Source organism: Bubalus bubalis, chromosome 18, assembly GCF_019923935.1.
Source record: "Bubalus bubalis isolate 160015118507 breed Murrah chromosome 18, NDDB_SH_1, whole genome shotgun sequence".
NCBI classification, from domain to species: Eukaryota; Metazoa; Chordata; class Mammalia; order Artiodactyla; family Bovidae; genus Bubalus; species Bubalus bubalis.
Genome location: NC_059174.1, coordinates 64373927 through 64395672, shown reverse-complemented (window position 1 = coordinate 64395672; position 21746 = coordinate 64373927). Strand labels below are relative to the sequence as shown.

The following is a 21746-nucleotide window of genomic DNA, read 5'->3' as shown; positions in this document are numbered from 1 at the left end:
GATGGCCCCACAAACGCTCACAGGCCAGCTGGGCCACCGAGGGACTAGGAGTGGAAACAGCACGCCTCTCAGCAGCCCCAGCATCACATGCGACGGCTCCAGTGCCCTCAGCAGCCCAGACGTGGGCACACAGGACACACGTCACTGGGAGGCTTTACCCAACAGGAGGAGACGGGCGACAGGGGACAAGGGAGGGCTCCTAAGTGTCTGAAGCGATAGTTTGGGAAAGGGGAAGCAGAGGAGTGCTGGAGAGGTGCGGGGAGGGGAAGACGTGAACCACACTGTTCATCTTGACTAACGGGACATGGCGGTACCAGCAGCTCACTTCCCACGAGACACCGACTACGGCACAGACCCTGTGCTGAGCAGTTTTATGTTCTAAAACTGCACACCCCCAGCACCCCCAGGACAGAGCGACTACCGTGACTGGCGCCTTCAGGAGGAGACCCCCCTTACCAACCTTCTGCTCCTCTCCTGGGACGGAGGGCTCAGTCACAGCTCTCTGCCCACCCCCCAAGTGTGGCCAAGAACCCAGTGCCTTCCAGTGGAGGGATCAGAGGGCTGGTGTTTATGGGAGTCAGAGTGGTGTCATCCCCCACTTCTCTGCCCGCTGCAGGGGCTCAGGACAACCTGAAGTCACAAACTGACGACAGAACGAACCCAGGGCCCCGAACGGCCGTGTGCTGCAGAGCTCCGCGTGACCCACAGGGACCAGGTGCGAGTCAGAGACAGCGCCTCCACGTGCTTGAGTACCGAGATGCCGGAGTCCCTCCGACACAGCAGCCAGGCTGTAACTCAGCCGAACTTACGTGCAGACACAAGGAGATCCCAAATTTCACTGCGACCACAGAGCTGGTGGTCGGCACCCAGCCCTGAAGCCCAGGACACATCTGAGCTCGTACACCGCTGTCCTCGGCGAGGACAGAGGGACCTGGGGTCAAAGGGCTCCGTGGCTTCCAGATCACCAGAGGCCCGAACAAGATGCTTCCCAGGGAACTAGGGCCAGCGGCTTCCGGCAGGGTCTCTGCCCACAGCTTGGCTCCTACCTGGACAGGGGCATCGGGAGAGGTCTCTCTTCACCGTCCACAGCTCCTGCCCGTGCTCCAGTCGGTAGATCAGCTCAGGTCTGGGGACAGGACACCCTGGGCATGGAGAAAAAAGGAAGACACGATGGTGTCTATGAAAACTGAGAAGACCTCTCAGTCTAGCGTGGGACCTCAGGATGTGGACCTCAGAATGAAGCTGCTCCCACCCACAGAAATCTGGACTTGTGACCTGGACAGCAAAGTTAGAAGCAGCACTCCTGGGACCCAGACTTCAGACAGCAGTGAGAGTTGTGTAGACAGCACCTGTTCCCTTTGACCTCCATCATGCAGAGCTCCAGACCTGTTCAGCTGTAGCCAAGAGACCCAGGAAACATGACCCCTCCTTCCAGAGGATGTTTCCTAATTAATCCAAGTGAGTCTCAATCGTGTGAGCATCAAAACCTCCCGGGATGTCTGGTTCATATCCAACTGAAAGCTAATCTCTGCAGACAGGGCCTGGGCAGCAATAGATTAAAACCACCCCAGACTCTGGCATCAAGAAGGACTGAAAACTCTGGTCTCCACCAACTGGCAGGTGAGCCACCAGGCACTCTGGAGAAGAGCACCCCAGTCCAGGATGGCTGAGCGAGGGGACTCGCCGGTGCCGTGTTCTGCAGCAGCCTGGGTCGCCCACCAGGTCGCCTGCCTGTCAGGAAAGCTGCCCGAGACCCCAGACCAGGAAGAAGCAGAGCAGCAGACAATTGGGTTCAAGCCACCAACCTGTGAGCCAGTCCCAGCCCTGTGCTTCTGACTGGTGAGGTAATAAAAAACTTCCTCCAGAGTGAAGACTGAGCCGATCTGCCACATGCAGCCACGCACAGATGCAGGGGTAAGACATGTGGGTTCCACAGGAAGTGGATGGCGGAGGCGCCAGGACTCGCAGATGATCTCCTCTGGCAGATCCAGGGTTCATCACTCATCGCTAAGCAACTGTGCCCTCCTGTCTGCTCCGATCCCGGCACACGGCTCAGCCACCAGGAGTCACCCTCCTGACAACCTCAAGGCCTTCGCACGTGCTGACCCTCCTCCCTGGGTCTCCGCTCAAATGTTGCCCCCTGAGAAGACTCTGCTGAACCCTGGAGAAGACCAGGTGCTTAACCAACCCAGCACATCACTATCAACTTTTAATCTTAATTATTTAAGTGAAGATTAATTTGTACAGGGTATAACCATATCACAGGGATTGTGCCAAGCAATTATTTAAAATGGCAATAAACTGATGGAATAATTTAAAGAACTCATGTATTTGAAACATTGACTCTTTTCAGTCAAAATAAAGTATGATGACCTAATTGATGTAGTCTTTTTTTAGATCCCAAGCAAAGTTCTGAAGTCTGATGCTGTGACAGGCTAAGTCTGCAAGGGCTGTTGAGTCCCTAGCTGCCACCTGATCTGAGAAGAGACTAATCTTGTTAGTTGGTCTCTCTGTGGTCAACATACCAAGTTTCTGGATTGGTGACCCAGGGGCAACCAGGTAACTGGTACTGCACCAGGCCAAGGTCCCCTCAAAGATGCAACTGTGATCAACTGAGCCAACATCACTGAAATCTGGGGGCAGGTGGGGAGAGGCACTCAACCCAGCTTACTCCAGACTGCACAAGCCCTGCCGTGGGCCTGGGCGCTCCTGGGAACAGACGCACAAAGGTCGCACCACTGCTGTCTGGAGGCACGAGCCCCAGCCCCTCCCAGAAAGGGAGGCCGCCACTCACACACTCACCACTTGGGACTGCTAGGAGCCTACCAGGAAAACACCCAAGTTAAAAAATATGGTCAGGGATTGAAGGGTGACCAAAAAAAATTTTTTTTTGGTTTGGAGGTAAAAAAGGAGTGGGGAGGAAGAGGAAGGGACTAATTATTATGCCATGCACCAGGGCCATGCCAGGGAGAGGCTGAGCTTAAAGGCCCAAGCCCCTCCCCGACAGGAGATAGACTAAAACTAAAAACCAGGGCTTTAAAAGAATAAAAGCCCAAAAGGAAAAAAGGGAGGGAGTGGTGGCACACAATTTAAACCTTATTTACCAAGCAAATGCCAGGTCTAGCAAACACAATACTGGTTCTAGACTGGTACTGATTCAAACATAGTAACAACAAAAGCCAAACCAAAAGCCCTAGATAACAAGAAGAGAGTAAAACATTTAACGAAATAATATACAATACATAACTAAATTAGAACACAGTTAATAGTTGGACCCAACTGGAAATCCAAAATGTTTATACTAAAACTTACATACTAAATTATTATATATAAATAACATAACAATGTATTTAAAAAGTTTATATTACTGACACATAACAAGGCACAGACTGGTCTGTCTGATCCTACAACACAAGTTTTTGAATTATCTTCAAAATTTGCTAAACTGCACCAACAGACAAAACCTCACAAACTTGATACTGTGGCTCAAATCATAGTTATTCCCGGGAATCCCCCTAAACTGAAACACTGCACTCTGCCATCTTAAAAAGTAACTAAATACTAGAGAGGAAAAATGGGCATTTCTCACTTTAACTCTACAGCTTTGCCTGAACTTCCTATAGGCCAAGTAACCACTGTTCTAAAAGTACCCCACGTTGGGCATTGATGCTCTGACATAATACATAATTAAAATGAATTTCTTATAAATTATTTGACTTATAAATTAATTGACTTGATAAAATGGGACCCCACACACCCGAGTGAAAATAATTATCCAGCCCAGTATAAGTTGAAAAGGAAATTTCAGGGAGCAAACCTTACATGTAAGACCTAATTCATCAAGGGGTGATGATCCCCACTGCTGCTCCATTCGACAGCCCAACTGTGCCTGTTCTTAAACCTGAAAAGACCCAGGGCCCCTCACTGTGAGTTACTGCAATCTTCATTCTGTGGTCCCACCCAGCTTTAGGGCTCCTGTCATGGACTGAACTGTGTTTCCCTAAGCTGAATGTGTTACCCCCTAGTCCCCAATGTGATCCGATTTGGACTTAGGGCCTTTAAAGAGGTAATGAAGGTGAAATGAGGTCATGGGGTAGGGCCCTGATCTGATAGGACTGGTACCCTTTGAAGAGGAAGTCCCTCCAAGCCAGAGCAAAGGTCAGGTAAGGACTCCCAAGCAGGCGGTCAGCAAGAGATCCTCATCAGGAACTGAACTAGGCCGTCCAGCCTCTAGAAACTGTGAAAATAAAGCTATTTAACCACTGAGCTGACTAAAGATCCACACACCCCAAACCCAACAGTATTAGAAGCCAGTAATTACTTGCCCTGACAGACTGGGCTAAGGTGCTCTGTTTGGTGTCTGTTTTGACAGCCTCACAGCCTTGGTCTGCCTTCACTCTGAAGGGAAACAGAACTCCTCCCCCAGGCTGCCAACACCCACACCCTTGGTAGCTGAGACCCCAGTTGCACCCCTTCTCTGCAGGAGCACAGGCAACGTTACATCAACCACAGCCTTTCTAAGGAGATGCTATCTGACACAGGACAGACAGTAGGCCCAACATCTGCTAAACCTCTGGGACTAATTTTAGATAACATTCCCATTTTAGTATGACTTTGGTGGCCATCCATTCCTCGTTTACAAATTTTACTTCATCTCCCTGATGCTGATTCTTATAAATCAGCCCACCATAAACAGGCCTCCCTCCAACAAAGGCTCTAAAATCTGCTCACAATACTGCTGGAAAGCCAGTCCCGCTAGTGCCCTCGGAGTCTCCTTCACTAAAGGGCTTTGACGACCTCTTCGCACACCTCCTGGAGTTTCTGAAGCATGGACCAGGGCCATGAGATGCCCAGACTGTGCCCTCAGCCTGCTGCGACGTGCTGTCCAGAACACCACGAGCCACACACAAGGCTCTCCTGACAACAAAGGCTCTCTCAGACCTGGACCTCTGACCTCCACACCCAGGTGCCCATCGCGTTCTGGGTCATGAAAACAGCACAGCCCAAGCTCAGCACAGCTATTGAGGGCTCAGGACAGAATGGCACGGACCCTAGGCCCTCTGACACATTCCACTCGGAGGCGGCAGTGGCTTCTCCTGCCCTCAGCTCCTTGCCAGATGCCGTGGTGCTGGAGGGGTCACCCCTCCCGATGGGCCCTGGCTACCCAGGGAGCTCCTTGTGATTGAGTGAGTGAACCGCTGCGGGAGTCCCTCAGTCTGCTGTCCATCATACACGATGCAACTCAGTAGAATGCTGCGGCTTTCTACCCTGTAGCCAGAATGTCCCAGGGAAAAATGGGACCTAAGAAACACTGTGCGGCCTATTCAGGGAGTCATCTTAGTACCAGAGGCCCTGATCAGCCAACGGCTTCACGTTCATTATCAACTGTTGGGCCATCGCTTCAAAACTGCCTCCTTCAGGGTAAAGAACCTCTTGTCTCACAAGTATCACAAAAATAAGTCCAAGTCACACATTCCTGCATTTATAAAGGTGGCCAGGCGAGCCCTGCCAGGACACTCGAGTCCCTCTGGAGTGACAGACATTACTGACAGTGACCAAGATACACATTTCGCTTCACAAACCACACAATGCTGGGCTCCGCGGAGAGGCAGTCAACTGAGCTTCACGGCCCCAAAGAGCTGGCTTAACCAGAGAATAATAATTTCCTTCGACAACTCCTTTTCAAATTCTAGTCTGACAAATAAATCCCCAAACAGGCCTCTCTCTCTCCCCTTAGCCCTAATTCAAGGTTCCTTGGCCTACTTACAACACACCAACTTCAGAAACGTCCCGCTGCCCTTTGCTACACTGAAGGGGAACATGGCTTCCCTCTGTGCACACCAAGACCGGCTCTACAGGCGGCCACGCACACTGCCCTCCTTGCAGTTACGCATGGAGCTCGCCATCACCCCACGAGGCTGGAGGTGAGACTGTGCACACGCTCCGGGGCACACGAACCAGGGACTGTCCCGGAGCCTGGGCAGCTGCTCATCTGATACAGGATCCATCTGGCCTGAACTCCAAAACAAAACAAACAAACCAAACCTTGAAGAAGAGCCCTATGCCACTCTGAGAACTGCTGTTCTGATACTGGTCTGGGTACTTTCAACGGTTTATAACTCAGAGACCTGAACCCTCCTAGTAAGCCACTGTTTCAAACAAGCAAGCAAATACCGAGGTGGTCATCAAGTCAAGTGCATACCCACTTGCAAAGGTTACCTTGTCCCACGCCCCATCAATGAAGATGACTTCATCAGGGACACTAAAACTCTCACTCTAGTGGATACCTATGAACTGCCTCTCCTAGGACAGAAATCAGATCCGGGAGCTTTTGGCTTTCTACTAGGGATTCTATCATACACGATCATGTTCCTGAGCTGCTGTCTACGATCCTGGTATATTCCTCAACCTGCCAAAGGGGAGACCTGGTAGAGGATGCTACTATCTGTGACATTTCAAAAACGAATGGAGATTACGGCTGCCCTCACGAGGCGCTTGTTTCCTATAATCAACCTTCTAAATCTCTGGAGAGAGCAGCACCCGCTTCCCAAAGGTGCCTCCCCACTACCCACTCCAGCTTTCCGCCAGGAAGGTGCGGAGAAGAGGGCCGCAAAAAAGGCCGAAATGCCCAAGAACACCCACCAGGAAAACAGAACAGCACCTCAGAGGCCTGAGGCAAATATGCCAAGTATGTGCGGAAACAGCAAGACGCCAGTGACCGGAGCAGTGAGCGCAGGGAGAGCCTGGGGGGGCGGGTGGAGGGATCGGGGCTCAACAGTGGGCTATTTTATTTGTTTAATTGTTATAAAATATCTAAATACGTCAAGCTTTTCCTGATTTTGTTCAACCTCCTCTCACTAACGCAGAACACAATCCCAGGTCTCTAAGAACACGCCTGTCTCACCAAAGCCCTGGGTTTATAGCCCTCCCTTCCCTCAAACTGAGCGGCCTGAGGGGACCGTCCCCGAGCTGCTGTTTCTCCACCGTGGCTCTCCATCCCGTGCAGACTGGGTCATCCTCAGCTGAGCGGGGCTGTCGTGTCCACCCTCTGGTGCTGAGGGGCATCTCTGGACTCATCACCAGACCCCAGGACTGCGGGGAGCGAGCTCCGCCCATGGCAAAGGTCATGAGGAAGGAGGCAGCATACGCAAAGGCGGGATCAAGCCTCAGGAGTCTCCCTGGAAATTCTCGAGCATCTACCCCCAAAACCAGAGTCTGCCTACTTTCTGCTTTGTGCTTTCACCTACACCTCAGACTTTATGGGGGGCTGTCCCCCACTACCTCTCTCTGAAAAAAGAGTTAACTTACAGCTCCAGTTAATAAAGTTCCTGGGTGTGATAGTATTTCAACCTACAAACTCCTTTGGAAGTCCTCTAGCCTGCCTGAATAGGTTTTTCCGGCCACATGTGATTGCTCAGAGCCTCCCAACTGTGAGAGGCATGAGATGTTCTAAACTGTCTGAATACAGATTCCTTTGAGCAGTTAAAAGATTGATTATAAATTGTACTGGTGAAGGGTTTTTCACTTGTTGGGCCAATGTTTGCTGCTAAGTCTCCATATCCCTTACCTGCTGTGTCCCTGGCAGTGTACTGATTAATATAATTGGTGTAAGTAGTAGCTTTAATGTTTGTAACCTTGGACCCTTGAGTTAATTCTTTTTCTTGTTATAGCCCACCACACCTTTGCCCTATAGGAATGCAACTTTATCTAATGCTTTTGGAGGGTGGCGCTTGACTAATCACCTTTAGAGAAAAATAAGTTTTCTGAAGAAAGGGTCTTAAAATGTTAAGAGGCCTCTGGGCCAGAAGATGATGCAAATCACCTAAACTTTTGCATATGATAAGTTTGCAGGAAGAAAGCCTGGCTTACCGCATGACTCTACCCCTTCCCCCATTATCCTCTATGCATAACTTAAGGTATAAAAACTACTTTGGAAAATAAAGTGCGGGCCTTGTTCACGGAAACTTGGTCTCCCCATGTCGTTCTTTCTCTCACCTTCTGGCTGAATTATTCAGCCTCTTTTCTTCACTGAATTTTCCTACTGAGCTATCCTTATTCTATTACTCTTTATATCCTTAATTAACGTTTAATTAAGCAGTTGTTTCCTGATCCTCGCCGACGCCGTCCCCGCTTCGAATTCCCTGGATCCACCGGGGCTGGACCCCAGCACGGGACCACCCACTCCCACATGTGACGGGCAGATGCAGCTGCTGCCTGATGTCTCCTGGGCACAAAACCGCCACATGCTGAGACGCACTCCTCTCCCAGCTTCTCCTCCTCAGACCAGCAGATGATCCTGGCCGCGACTGAGCGAACATGAGACACCTGTGAAGGCGCAGGAGGACAGAGAAGCCCCCTGACTGAGACCCTGCGGCTAGACAGGACCTGCTGGCACTGAAGGCAAAGGCCTCCTGGGGCCCTGGCTGCCTCACCCTCTTCCTGGAGAACAGCTTGTCACCCACATCCTGTGCACTCGGGTGTAGGGGACGCTTGGGAACCGGTCTCATTCGGTCCGCTCCCTCTCTGGAATGTGAAACAGGAACAGACAGAGGCCAGTCTGTGCTGGGCCCTGGGCTGAGAGGCTCAGGTGGTCCCTTCCACCTCACGGACACCCCCACCCCCACCCAGAGCCCTGCAGCAGAGAAAGAGCAACAATATAAACATACGAAGAAGTAGAAACAAGGCATCTGGGAGCCTTGGAGAGCAGGGATTGGGGTGGTCACTCCTGTCAAACTTGCTGGGGTGCAAAAGCCATTCTGAAAAGACAGGGACGTGAGCAAAGCCAGAGAAAGAAGCCAGGACGGAAGACCCAGAAGCAAGGGTAGAATCCTGGTTCTCCTATTCCAGTCCCATGTGGCCCGACTGGAAATGCTGCCTTTGGGTTCTGCAGAACATTCATTTCCTTCCACCACTTTCTAAGAGCCAAAGAGGTCTTTCTTGCCCAAAGTGGCACTGAGATAGCAGGCAGGAAGAGATGAATCTCAAACATGAGTGAAGCTGTAGGGCAGGTAGGCTTCTGGATCAGCTCAGCATGGAGCTAGAGTGTGCCTGCAGGGAAGTGGCAGGTGCCCTGCATGGCTGAGTGAGAGGCCTTACCCAAAGACATCAGGAGCCTGCACGTCTCCAGCATCACCTCCCGGTACAGGGTCCTCTGAGCCGGGTCCAGATGCCCCCACTCCTCCTGGGTGAAAGTCACAGCCACGTCATCAAAGGTCACAGACACCTGTCAAGCAGAAGTAGCAGAGCTCATTTCTAAAAGGCTGGTAAAGGTGCAGAGAGATCAAGACCCTAATCATGGAGCATCTCCTGAGGGCAAGATCTAGGCTGGGCTGAAGGGGAGGTGAACAATGTTTTGGACATAATACAGTCGTGTATTATGAAGTCTGTAAGAGAAGTCTCCTATGCGGGACCACTGGAAAGTCACACAAGACAATGGAAGTGATGTGTGGGCTGTGAAATGCAGACAGGGCTCTAGGACATCAGAGGAATGAGTACATAATGGTAATAACAGTATCAATAATGGTAACAACAGCAGTACCTGCGCCTCCCTGGTCCTGCTAACTGCCTGACCCATGCTGAGGGCTTCATATCCTGGTTAAAGCGACTAAAAGTCCCCAGTTCTTTTGTCAGTCTCCCGTGGTTTGCATCCAAACTCTTGAAACCCGACACTTGCCAGCTGTGTTACCTTGGAGACATCAATCACTTCATTTCTGAGCCTCCATTTCTGGATCAATACAATAACAGTTCCCACTTCACCAATAACAGTCGTGAGTTTTAGAAAATTATTCAACATTCCATGGGCTTTGACATTTTCCTTGATTCTCCCACAGGCTTTGAGTACATCTCTCATTACCTCCATGCCAGTCAGTGACCTGAGGCTAAGGGAGCTCCACCAATCCACCCAATCGTGTGTCCTACAAACCAAAGGCAAGATTTTTAACACAGGCCAGTGTTAACTCAGGGTCTAACAATGTAACCTGACATTCTTTCACCAAAGTGAACACCTAGTGATGAGGCTGTGAGGCATTTACAGCGAATGTTTGCTGTTAAATCCATTCATCACGCCTGAAAATATTTCTGTGAACATGCACAGAGGAGCAGAGCCTCCGTCACAGACCTCCTGAGAGAAACTCCTGAGGGGGTGGATCTACCTGGGTAATGGCAGGGTCTGGACCAACTCCCCAGCCCCTCCTGGTCCCCAGACTCCCAGGGAGATTCCACAATGAACCGTTTAGCCTCTTTATTCCTAGTGCCTGCCAAAACTCACCCCGTGCCAGGACTACTTCAGACCAGGGAGCACAAGTGGCCAAGGCTTACCGCTCGCTTTGACCATGAGATTGGCCACCATGGCTGACCTGGCTGAAAGTGGGTGCAACATTAAGCAAAGGCCCACAGGATCTCGCCAACTCAAGACAAGTCTCAGCATCTGGGAGGAACCATGGCAACCTCGCGGGCCTTCTGCACCTTCACTTTGTCAGTGCACTCATCTCAGCCTCCAACGCCCAAGGCCACCGGGTGGAGCAACACCACGGGAAGTAGCGGGCCTGGGAGTATCCTCGCAGCACACGGTGGGGTTAGGGATTTACCAAATACGATGGGGGCTCATCAGGTGGCTCAGCGGTTTAAAAAAAAAAAAAAAAGGCAGCAGCAGCCCATGGACAGGGGAGCCTGGCGGGCTACAGTCCACGGGGTCGCAAGATTCGGACATGACTGAGCGACTGAATAACAACCTGGAGGAAGCAGCAGTCATTTCTCTACAACTTCTGGGCACCTGTCAGAGCCCAGCAGCTTTCAAGACCGGGAATACGTAAGTGGCAAAGCGGCTCCACACACCAGAGCATACAGTCGCATGGACACATCCGGGGTGCCTGCCGGAACCGCCTCTGCCCTCAAAGATGAGCGGTACCGCCACTGCCGTCCACTCACCTGGGTCCGGTGGGTCGGCGCCGCCATGATGGGAGTTGCGGTCCAGGCCGCCTGGGAGAGGCGAGCCCGGGGCGGCCCGCTGCCCCTCGTCGCCGCCCGCCTGGGCTGGGCGACCTCGGCTGACCGCCGCCCTCCGCGAACAAGCCGCCCCGGAGCCGGGCGCCGCCCTCGTGAACGCGGAGACCAGGGCCGCTGCTGAGGCCCGCAGAGGCCGCGGGCCGGCGGGCGACCAGGGCACGCCACCGTCTAGGGACTCACGACCTGTTCAAAGGCACGAAGGGGATCCGCACCCTTCTGCTCTGGCCCCACGAAAGACCAGGGGAGCCGCGCGAGCCCAGGACTCCGCCCGTCGAATCCTGCCGGGAGCGAACCCTGTAGGCAAATGGCGTCCAGAGAGAAACCGGAAATCCCGCCCACGCCTCAGGAAACGCCCCTACGTCATTGGCCAGCGCCCGCCTCAGGCGCATAGCCTCTGGGTAAGATAGTCTCCGCTAGATCCGTGAAGGGGAGGAGCCGGGTAACCAACCGGGTATTCCTCCACACTAGAAGCTGAGGCCAGCCTAGACGGGCTTCTTCATGCTGGATTGAAGTCGGGTGGACGAGGGGCCGGGGGCAAGAGAGTCCGTACAGTGACCCAGGGAAACTGAGGCTAGGAGTGCTGGGACATTCGCCCCCGGTGGGGCCAAGTGCAAAGAGTGTCGGGCTGTGACCTGGGCTTGCAGCTGGCCGAGTGGTTTTCCTTACCCCGCTGCTCCTTCCTGGATCCTTTCTTTTTTTGTTGTTGTTGTTACCCAGCGAGGCTTGTTGGCTCTTAGTTTCCCGACCAGGGATGGAACCCACATCCCTGCAGTGGAAACTCAGGGTCCTAATTGAGGTCGAAGTTAGATGGGCTCCAGGTTAGACGTTTACAACTAGCCTCCTGTTTGCATTTCCAGAGACAAGATGTAGGTGGATTCCAGTCAAGGCATTTAAAATCAGCCCCCTGTTTGCCCTTCAAAAATGGAAGTAACAGAAACAGTAAATAGCCAGTCTTTGTTTCTTGTACACTGTGTTCAGTTCTGTCCGACTCTGCGACCCTCATGGACTGTAGCCCGGCAGGCTTGTCTGTCCATGGGATTTTCCCAAACAAGAATACTGGAGTGGGTTGCAGGACTGAACCCTTGTCTCTGACGTCTCCAGCATTGCAGGCAGATTCTTTACCACCTGGGAAGCTCTTGTAGATGCCTTAAGATAATAGTCATGGCAAAGACAAAGGGACAAAATCCTGTTTGGGTCAAGTGTCCTTTTTTGGGACAAAGGAGACACTGCACATGAGCAGAAAGGCTCCTTGGGGTCAAAAGTCAGAGGATAACACCAGGCCATAATGAGTCTCCTTCCAGAAGCCTTCACTTCAAGATCCATCTTGGCTGAGGTGTATGTGTGAGTGTGTGCACCCAGGGGAGGGTCCTGAGACAATTTAGCCAGGAGTGGGGTACAAAGCAAGATGATTGGCCAGAAGGAAGACAAAGACCCAGAAAGCTGCCCCCTTGTAAAGGATTTAAACTTCCTAAAGTCATGACTCTAAGTTTTCCCATGCACCTTTCTGAAAGTATTTTTCAATAAACTTTTTACTTTACACTTTACTTTTTGCCTCCTTGCCTGAATTCTTTCTTGACTAGGCAGGCAAGGACTAGGGACTCAAGCCCTAACTGCTGGCCCCTGTGGTCCAGTGGTTAGGACTCCTGGTCAGGAAAACTAAGACCTTGCTTCCAGCTACTATTCACTGCCACTTACTACTGTGTCCGTCCAAAATCATAACCACTGGACCACCAGCGAATTCCCAAGAGCCTCTTCTCAAAACCTAGCAGGACCAGGTGGAGCCTCCTCCACCACCACACCTCTCTGTGTCCCTACTTCTCTTTTGTTGCAACAGCTTTAGTTGACTTGGACTCCCTGATTTCCAAACGGTAGGCTCCAACAGTTAATCATTTTAAGAGGCAACAATTCGAACAAAGAAGAGGCAGTCAAACAGAGAAGGAGAAAATAAGCAATATGTCAATCTGTAGGATGGGGTCATAAGAGGTTAGCTCTCCTCAAGGAAGACAGTTAACAATGTCTGAAGCACATTTTAAGTTGTTTTTTTTTATAGAAACCAAATTCCCACCAGGTGGAAACTGCTGACCTCAAACACATAGACCACAGACTGCTTGGAATCAGAAGATTGATGGTGAGATTCCTGAAACACCACCCTGCTACCTCAGCATCAAACAATCAGAAAATTCTCCATGAGCTGATCATGCAGCCTGGGACCCTCTCCCCTAACACTGTCTTTAAAAACCCTTGCCTGGGGACTTTCCCTGGTGGTCCAGGGGTTAGGAATCTGCCTGCCAGTGCAGTGGACATGGGGTCGATCCCCTGGTCTGAGAACTAAGATCCCACACGCTGCAGAGCAACTAAGCCCATGCACCACAACTACCGAAGCCCTCATGCTCTAGAGCCTGTGCTCAGCAACACGAGAAGCCACCATGACTCAAGAGTGGCCCGCAGTCTCTGCAACTAGAGAAAGCCTGAGCATAGCAATGGAGAGCCTGTGTGCCAGAGAAAGCCCCAGTGCAGCCGTATACTAATTAGTTAATTATCAATAAATGTGTTTGTTTTTTTTAATAAAAACCCTCGCCTGAAGTCATCAAGGTGTGAGTGTGAGCTCCCCATTCTCCTTGGTCGGCACCCTGCGATAAACGCTGTACTTTCACCACAACCCAGTGTCAGGTTGGCTTTGCTGTGCATGGACTGAGTGAACCCGAGTTTGGCTTGGTAGCATTCTAAGGGAACAGATTTTTTTTTTTTTAAGTAGCTTAAAAATTACCTTGAAAAGGAAACCAGAAGTCCCATCTTGATGCACTGCACACATGTCTTACTGCACTCCCTTGAGTCTTCTTCTACCCTGAGTTGCATTCATATATAGTTGACCTAGGATGGATGGATTGAAGGATGGATTTTCCATCCCCTGAAAGCCACATGTTGAAGAGACCTGGGGAGGAAATGAAGACTCCAGGTTTTTTGTTGTTTTTTTTTTTTTTGGCTGCCCTGGGTCTTTGCTGCTGTGCGGGGTTTTTCTCAAGTTGTGTAGAGTGGGGGCTACTCTCTATTTGTAGTATGCAAGCTTCTCATGGCAGTGGCTTCTCGTATTGTGGAGCACAGGCTCTAGAGCACACGGGCTTCAGTCGTTGCAAGCCATGGACTCAATAGTTGCAGCTCCCGGGCTCTAGAGCACAGGTTCAATAGTTGTGGCTGACGGGCTTAGTTGCTCCTCAGCATATGGGATCTTCCCAGATCAGGGATTGAACCCATGTCTCCTGCATTGGCAGGTGGATTCTTTACCACTGAGCCACCAGGGAAGACAAAGACTCCAGTTTTTAACATGATAAATTTGAAAGGTTTATGAGACCACAAAGTATGTGTCACTTAGGCATTTCAACCTATGATTGAACATTAAGAGAGAGTTCAAGCCTGCATATATAAATTTCAAAGTTGTTACCTTATACTATGATTTCAAGTCATGGTTAGATGAGACTTTCAAGGGAATGAGTGAAGACAGAAGAAGAAAATGATCAGAGTGTGAATACTAGACCCACGCAATTGATGACAGGAAACTAACAAGCTCATGTTAGAGCTTCCAGTGTCCACCAAGAGGTAGATTAAGCAATCTGAGAAGTCACCATTGCTGATTTTCCCCCCATAAATGTGGAGCTGAAAGAATAAAGTGAATTTTTCATGATTTGAGGGTGCATACAGATTGAGAAATGGAATCAGAGAGTGCATAAAATGCCCCTAAGGGATTTAATTTTTTTTTTAAGAAGAGAGAAGTGGAAGCAGTGACAGGTTTTATTTTCTTGGGCTCCAAAATCACTGAAGATGGTGACTGCCGCCATGAAACTCAAACACACTTGCTCCTTGGGAGGAAAGCTATGACAAACACAGACAGTGCATTAAAAAATAGAGACAGCACTTTGTCGACAAAGGTCCATATAGGCAAAGCTATGGTTTTTCCAGTAGTCATGAATGGATATGAGAGTTGGACCACAGTGAAAGCTGGGCGTGAAATAGTTGATGCTCTTGAATTGTGGTGCTAGAGAAGACTCTTGAGAGTCCCTTAAACAGCAAGGAGATCAAACCAGTCAATCCAAAAGGAAATCAACCTTGAATATTCATTGGAAGGACTGATGCTGAAGCTGAAGCTCCAATACTTTGGCCACCTGATACAAAGAGCTGACTCATTGGAAAAGATTGTGATTCTGGGAAAGACTGAGGGCAAGAGGAGAAGTGGATGGCAGAGAATGAAATGGTTAGATAACATCACTGACTCAATGGACATGAGTTTGAACAAACTCTGGGAGATTGGTGAAGGACAGGGAGGCATGGCATGCCGCAGTCCATGGGATTGCAGGGAGTCAAACATGACTCAGCAACTGAACAACGTAAGAGATTTCTTTCAGGGAATTGGGTTATGCAGTTGTGGGGCCTGGCAGGTCCAAAATCCACTGGGTAGAGAACAGATTGGAAACTGCAGTCAGAACTAATGCTGCAGGCTTGAAGCTGAATTTTTTCCTCAAAGTGAAAGGGAAGTCGCTCAGTCATGTCCGACTCTTTGCGACCCCATGGACTGTAACCTACCAGGCTCCTCCGTCCATGGGATTCTCCAGGCAAGAATACTGGAGTGGGGTGCCATTGCCTTCTCCAGGGGATCTTCCGAGACCCAGGGATTGAACCCGGGTCTCCTGCCTTGCAGGCAGACGCTTTAACTTCTGAGCCACCTCTGTTTATTTTTACTTTTTCTCTCAAGGCCTTACAACTGATTAGATAAGGAAGACTCAATCAAAATAAAATCCTTCGCTTAAAAGATTGGATAATCAGCTGACTAACTGATTGCAGATGCTGAGCACATCAACAAAATACCTTCACAGCAACACCTAGATTAGTATTGGATCCAATAACTGAGTAGCATAACCCAGTCCAGTTTACACAGAAAACAAGCAATCATATCCCACCCCTTCTCAATTTGGCACTCATACATATTACCTAAGACCATATTTAAATCCCCAAAGAAAACAAACTTCTGCCTAACCAGATCAAATCTGGTACAGATCCATTGTTTGATAGATGATATTACATTTGACACTGTTTCCACTGTTTCCCCATCTATTTCCCATGAAGTGATGGGACCGGATGCCATGATCTTCATTTTCTGAATGTTGAGCTTTAAGCCAACTTTTTCACTCTCCACTTCCACTTTCATCAAGAGGCTTTTTAGTTCCTCTTCACTTTCTGCCATAAGGGTGGGGTCATCTGCATATCTGACGTTATTGATATTTCTCCCGGCAAACTTGATTCCAGCTTGTGCTTCTTCCAGTCCACGTTTCTCATGATGTACTCTGCATATAAGTTAAATAAGCAGGGTGACAATATACAGCCTTGACGTACTCCTTTTCCTATTTGGAACCAGTCTGTTGTTCCATGTCCAGTTCTAACTGTTGCTTCCTGACCTGCATACAGATTTCTCAAGAGGCAGGTCAGGTGGTCTGGTATTCCCATCTCTTTCAGAATTTCCCACAGTTTATTGTGATCCACACAGTCAAAGGCTTTGGCATAGTCAATAAAGCAGAAATAGATGTTTTTCTGGAACTCTCTTGCTTTTTCCATGATCCAGCGGATGTTGGCAATTTGATCTCTGGATCCTCTGCCTTTTCTAAAACCAGCTTGAACATCAGGAAGTTCACGGTTCACATATTGCTGAAGCCTGGCTTGGAGAATTTTGAGCATTACTTTACTAGTGTGTGCTGCTGCTAAGCTGCTAAGTCGCTTCAGTCATGTCCAACTCTGTGCGATCCCATAGACAGCAGCCCACCAGGCTCCTCTGTCCATGGGATTCTTCAGGCAAGAACTAGCATGTGAGATGAGTGCAATTGTGTGGTAGTTTGAGCATTCTTTGGCATTGCCTTTCTTTGGGATTGGAATGAAAACTGACCTTTTCCAGTCCTGTGGCCACTGCTGAGTTTTCCAAATTTGCTGGCATATTGAGTGCAGCATTTTCACAGCATCATCTTTCAGAATTTGGAATAGCTCAACTGGAATTCCATCACCTCTACTAGCTTTGTTCGTAGTGATATTTTCTAAGGCCCACTTGACTTCACACTCCAGGATGTCTGGCTCTAGGTCAGTGATCACACCATCATGATTATCTGGGTTGTGAAGATCTTTTTTGTACAGTTCTTCTGTGTATTCTTGCCATCTCTTCTTAATATCTTCTGCTTCTGTTAGGTCCATACCATTTCTGTCCTTTATCGAGCCCATCTTTGCAAATAGATGGGGAAACAGTGGAAACAGTGTCAGACTTTATTTTTCTGGGCTCCAAAATCACTGCAGATGGTGACTGCAGCCATGAAGTTAAAAGATGCTTACTCCTTGGAAGGAAAGTTATGACCAACCTAGGTAGCATATTCAAAAGCAGAGACATTACTTTGCCAACAAAGGTCCGTCTGGTCAAGGCTATGGTTTTTCCTGTGGTCATGTATGGATGTGAGAGTTGGACTGTGAAGAAGGCTGAGTGCCGAAGAATTGATGCTTTTGAACTGTGATGTAGGAGAAGACTCTTGAGAGTCCCTTGGACTGCAAGGAGATCCAACCAGTCCATTCTGAAGGAGATCAGCCCTGGGATTTCTTTGGAAGGAATGACGCTAAAGCTGAAACTCCAGTAGTTTGGCCACCTCATGCGAAGAGTTGATTCATTGGAAAAGACTCTGATACTGGGAGGGGTTGGGGGCAGGAGGAGAAGGGGATGACAGAGGATGAGATGGCTGGATGGCATCACTGACTCGATGGACGTGAGTCTCAGTGAACTCCGGGAGTTGGTGTTGGACAGGGAGGCCTGGCGTGCTGTGATTCATGGGGTCGCAAAGAGTCAGACATGACTGAGCGACTGATCTGATCTGATCTGATCACATTTGATAGATAGCATCACTGACTCAATGAACATGAATTTGAGAAAACTCTGGGAGACAGTGGGGGACAGGGGAGCCCGGCGTGCTGCAGTCCATGGGGTGACAAAGAGTCAGACACGACTTAGCAACTGAACAGCAACAACAACACTGCATATGATGGATGATATATGATGAATGTAACATGAGCCATATGTATCTATTGATTTAATGTTAAATTCCCCGATATGGGAAATTTCCCTCTGGCTGTGTGAGATAATGTTTTTCCCCCCTCAAAAAAATACAAACAAATATTTAAGAAGAAAGAGACAGTAAGTGTAATGTTTTCGAATGGTTTAGGCAGATATAAATTGATGGATAATGGGAAGGAAAGAGAGAATGAGACTGCTACAGCAAATGTGGCAGAATGTTAGTGGATAAATCTACATTAAGGCTCTATGGAGTTTCTCTGTGCTATTCTTAAAAATGTCCTGGACTTCACTGATAGTTCAATGCTTAAGAATCTGCTTGCCAACTCGGGGACATGGGTTCAATCCCTTGTCCGGGAAGATTCCACATGCTGCGGGTCAACTAAGGGTACACCACGACTACTGAACTTGTGCGCTCTGGAGCCTGTGCACCGCAATAAGAGACGCCCGTATACGGCAATGAAGGCTAGCCCCCACTCCCCACAACAGGAGAAAATCACACGCAGCAATGAAGACCCAGTGTGCTCAAAAATAAAATAACATAATTTTTTAAAATTTCCTGTAATTTTTAAATCATCACACACACAAATATATCTATATAGATATCTATACAGATATATGTATGTATATAACCAATGTGGGCCTCAAAATCCTTGCCTCTCGATGTTCCAGCCTTTGTACGACCTCTCTCCTGAATTTGGGGCCACATCTGTAACTTGCTTCTAGACATACAGAATACACCAAAGGTAGTGGGATATACGTGATTCTGTGTACAGGGCTAGACCTATCCTTCTGGATTCTGTCTCTCCTTTGCAGGCTTGATGAAGCAAGTGGCTGTGTTGGCAGGCTCACAAGATGAGAGAGCGCAGGCAGTTTGTAGAAGCTGAGGATGACCTTCACCAACAGACAACAAGAAGCTAAAACCTTCAGTCCTACATCCACAGGAAAATAAATTCTAGGCATAACCTGAATGAGTTTTGAAGTGTCTCGCTTCTCAGTCCAGTCTTCATTTAGACTTTGGTCCTCACTGACAACTTAAACACAATCCTGTAAGACCTTGAAGCAGACAACTCAGCTAAGCTGTGACCAGACTCCTGATCCACTCAAAGTGTGAAATAATTGGTGTGCATTGTTTTAAGCCACACGTGTATGAAAACATTTACACAGCAACAGAAAAGTGAGACAACATGAAGTAATATACAACGTAAGAGGATGCCTTCTCTACGAAAAATCTGACTGCATGGGCCCCATGGTCTCAAAAGTCCTCATAGTCTTCTACTGCTTTCTGCTTTATTCCACCTCAGTTTCCTGCTCCATGCGCTGGCTGGATTCACACTCGCTTTAAATCCTATGCCAAGGGGACTTCCAATGCAGGGGAAGCGGGTTCCATCATTGCTGGGGGATCGAGGAGCCCACATACCACAGGGCAGCTAAGACCTCACATCACAGCTAGAGGAACCTGCAAGGCAGCAAAGAGCCCACACAGCACCCCCCCCCCCCACAAAAAAAAAAAAAAAAAAAACAGGAAAGAAAGAAAAAAATCCGACTTTTCTTAGATCACATGAACCTGAAATTCATTCTAGCCAGCTTCTTTCACATTTAAAAAATATTTAATTTTAACCATTGACCTTTAAGTCAATTAAATAGAGCTCTTCTCTAAATTTAATTTTGATAAACCTTATTTAGAGGTAGAGACTTTTATCAAAGGTATAATGTGTGCTCAGACATATAAACAGGCAAAACTATAGAGATCTCATGGCTTTGACACTTGGGTGTGAATAAGATATTACAATGTAAACTTACTAGTTTATAAAGAACAGTTGGAATAAGTTAAATCTGCTTGCTCAGATGACTAAAGCTCTCTTATTTGTGGGAAAGACTTTAAAGATTTGTATTTATCCTTGACAAACCCTAGAAGAGGCTTAAAGAGGTGATGACGGCTTCTTTGGCGGCTCAGTGGTCAAGAATTCATCTGCCAATGCAGGAGACACAGGTTTGATCCCTGATCTGGGAAGATCCCACATGCTGCGGAGCTACTAAGCCTCTGAGCCACAACTACTGAGCCTGTGCTCTAGAGTCCACATGCCTCTCCACAGGCTACTGAAGCCTGCATGCCTAGAGCCTGTGCTCTGTAAGAAGAGAAGCCTGAACACCACACCTAGAGAGTAGCCCCCACTCATGGCAACTAGAGAAAAGCCCTCCCAGCAATGAAGACCCAGTGCAGCCAAAAATAAATAAATAAATAAAGTTAGTTTTTTGGGTTTTTTTTGTTTTTTTTTTGTTTTTTTAATGAGGCAATGAATTAGATTTTGGGTTAGGGAGACTTTCAAGCAAGGCTTTCCAGTCTTTCAATTTAGGGTAACCCAGGTACCTCTTCTTGAAACTAAGTTTCAAGGATAATCTACTCCTCCAGAGAGGAGTTTAGCACCACCCAACATAACTTAGGTTCATCAGCCAATAAGGGGAGATCTGAGAACCAGGAAAGAATTCCTGGCTATTGTAAACAGTGCTGCTATGAACATTGGGGTGCATGTATTTTTTGAATTATGACTTTCTCTGTGTATATGCCCAGGAATGGGATTGCTGGGTCATAGTTCAGTTCAGTTCAGTCGCTCAGTCGTGTCCAACTCTTTGCGACCCCACAAATCGCAGCACGCCAGGCCTCCCTGCCCATCACCAACTCCCGGAGTTCACCCAGACCCACGTCCATCGAGTCAGTGATGCCATCCAGCCATCTCATCCTCTGTCGTCCCCTTCTCCTCCTGCCCCCAATCCCTCCCAGCATCAGAGTCTTTTCCAATGAGTCAACTCCTCGCATGAGGTGGCCAAAGTACTGGAGTTTCAGCTTTAGCATCATTCCTTCCAAAGAAATCCCAGGGCTGATCTCCTTCAGAATGGACTGGTTGGATCTCCTTGCAGTCCAAGGGACTCTCAAGAGTCTTCTCCAACACCACAGTTCAAAAGCATCAATTCTTCGGCACTCAGCCTTCTTCACAGTCCAACTCTCACATCCATACATGACCACAGGAAAAACCATAGCCTTGACTAGACGAACCTTTGTTGGCAAAGTAATGTCTCTGCTTTTGAATATGCTACCTAGGTTGGTCATAACTTTCCTTCCAAGGAGTAAGCGTCTTTTAACTTCATGGCTGCAGTCACCATCTGCAGTGATTTTGGAGCCCAGAAAAATAAAGTCTGACACTGTTTCCCCATCTATTTCCCATGAAGTGATGGGACCGGATGCCATGATCTTCGTTTTCTGAATGTTGAGCTTTAAGCCAACTTTTTCACTCTCCACTTTCACTTTCATCAAGAGGCTTTTGAGTTCCTCTTCACTTTCTGCCATAAGGGTGGTGTCATCTGCATATCTGACGTTATTGATATTTCTCCTGGCAATCTTGATTCCAGCGTGTGCTTCTTCCAGCCCAGCCTTTCTCATGATGTACTCTGCATATAAGTTAAATAAGCAGGATGACAATATACAGCCTTGACGTACTCCTTTTCCTATTTGGAACCAGTCTGTTGTTCCATGGCCAGTTCTAACTGTTGCTTCCTGACCTGCATACAAATTTCTCAAGAGGCAGATCAGATGGGTCATAAGGTAACTTAATTTCATGGTGACTGAAGCCATGAAATTAAAAGATTCTTGCACCTTGGA

At 48.6% G+C, this 21746-nt stretch overlaps 1 protein-coding gene across 1 annotated transcript in view; it reads right to left on the bottom strand.

Moving 5' to 3' along the window:
• Window positions 1-11347, bottom strand: part of LOC102397942 — a 61535-nt gene extending 50188 nt beyond the window's left edge. Inside the window, exons 1-4 of the mRNA XM_045163242.1 lie at window positions 10927-11347; window positions 9539-9914; window positions 9097-9223; window positions 1047-1142 (exon numbers count right to left, since the gene is read on the bottom strand). Of these exons, the coding sequence (XP_045019177.1) occupies window positions 1047-1142; window positions 9097-9223; window positions 9539-9574 (259 nt within the window). The 5' untranslated portion in view covers window positions 9575-9914; window positions 10927-11347. The remainder of the gene's footprint in view (window positions 1-1046; window positions 1143-9096; window positions 9224-9538; window positions 9915-10926) is intronic.
• Between the last annotated feature and the right edge of the window lie 10399 nt (window positions 11348-21746).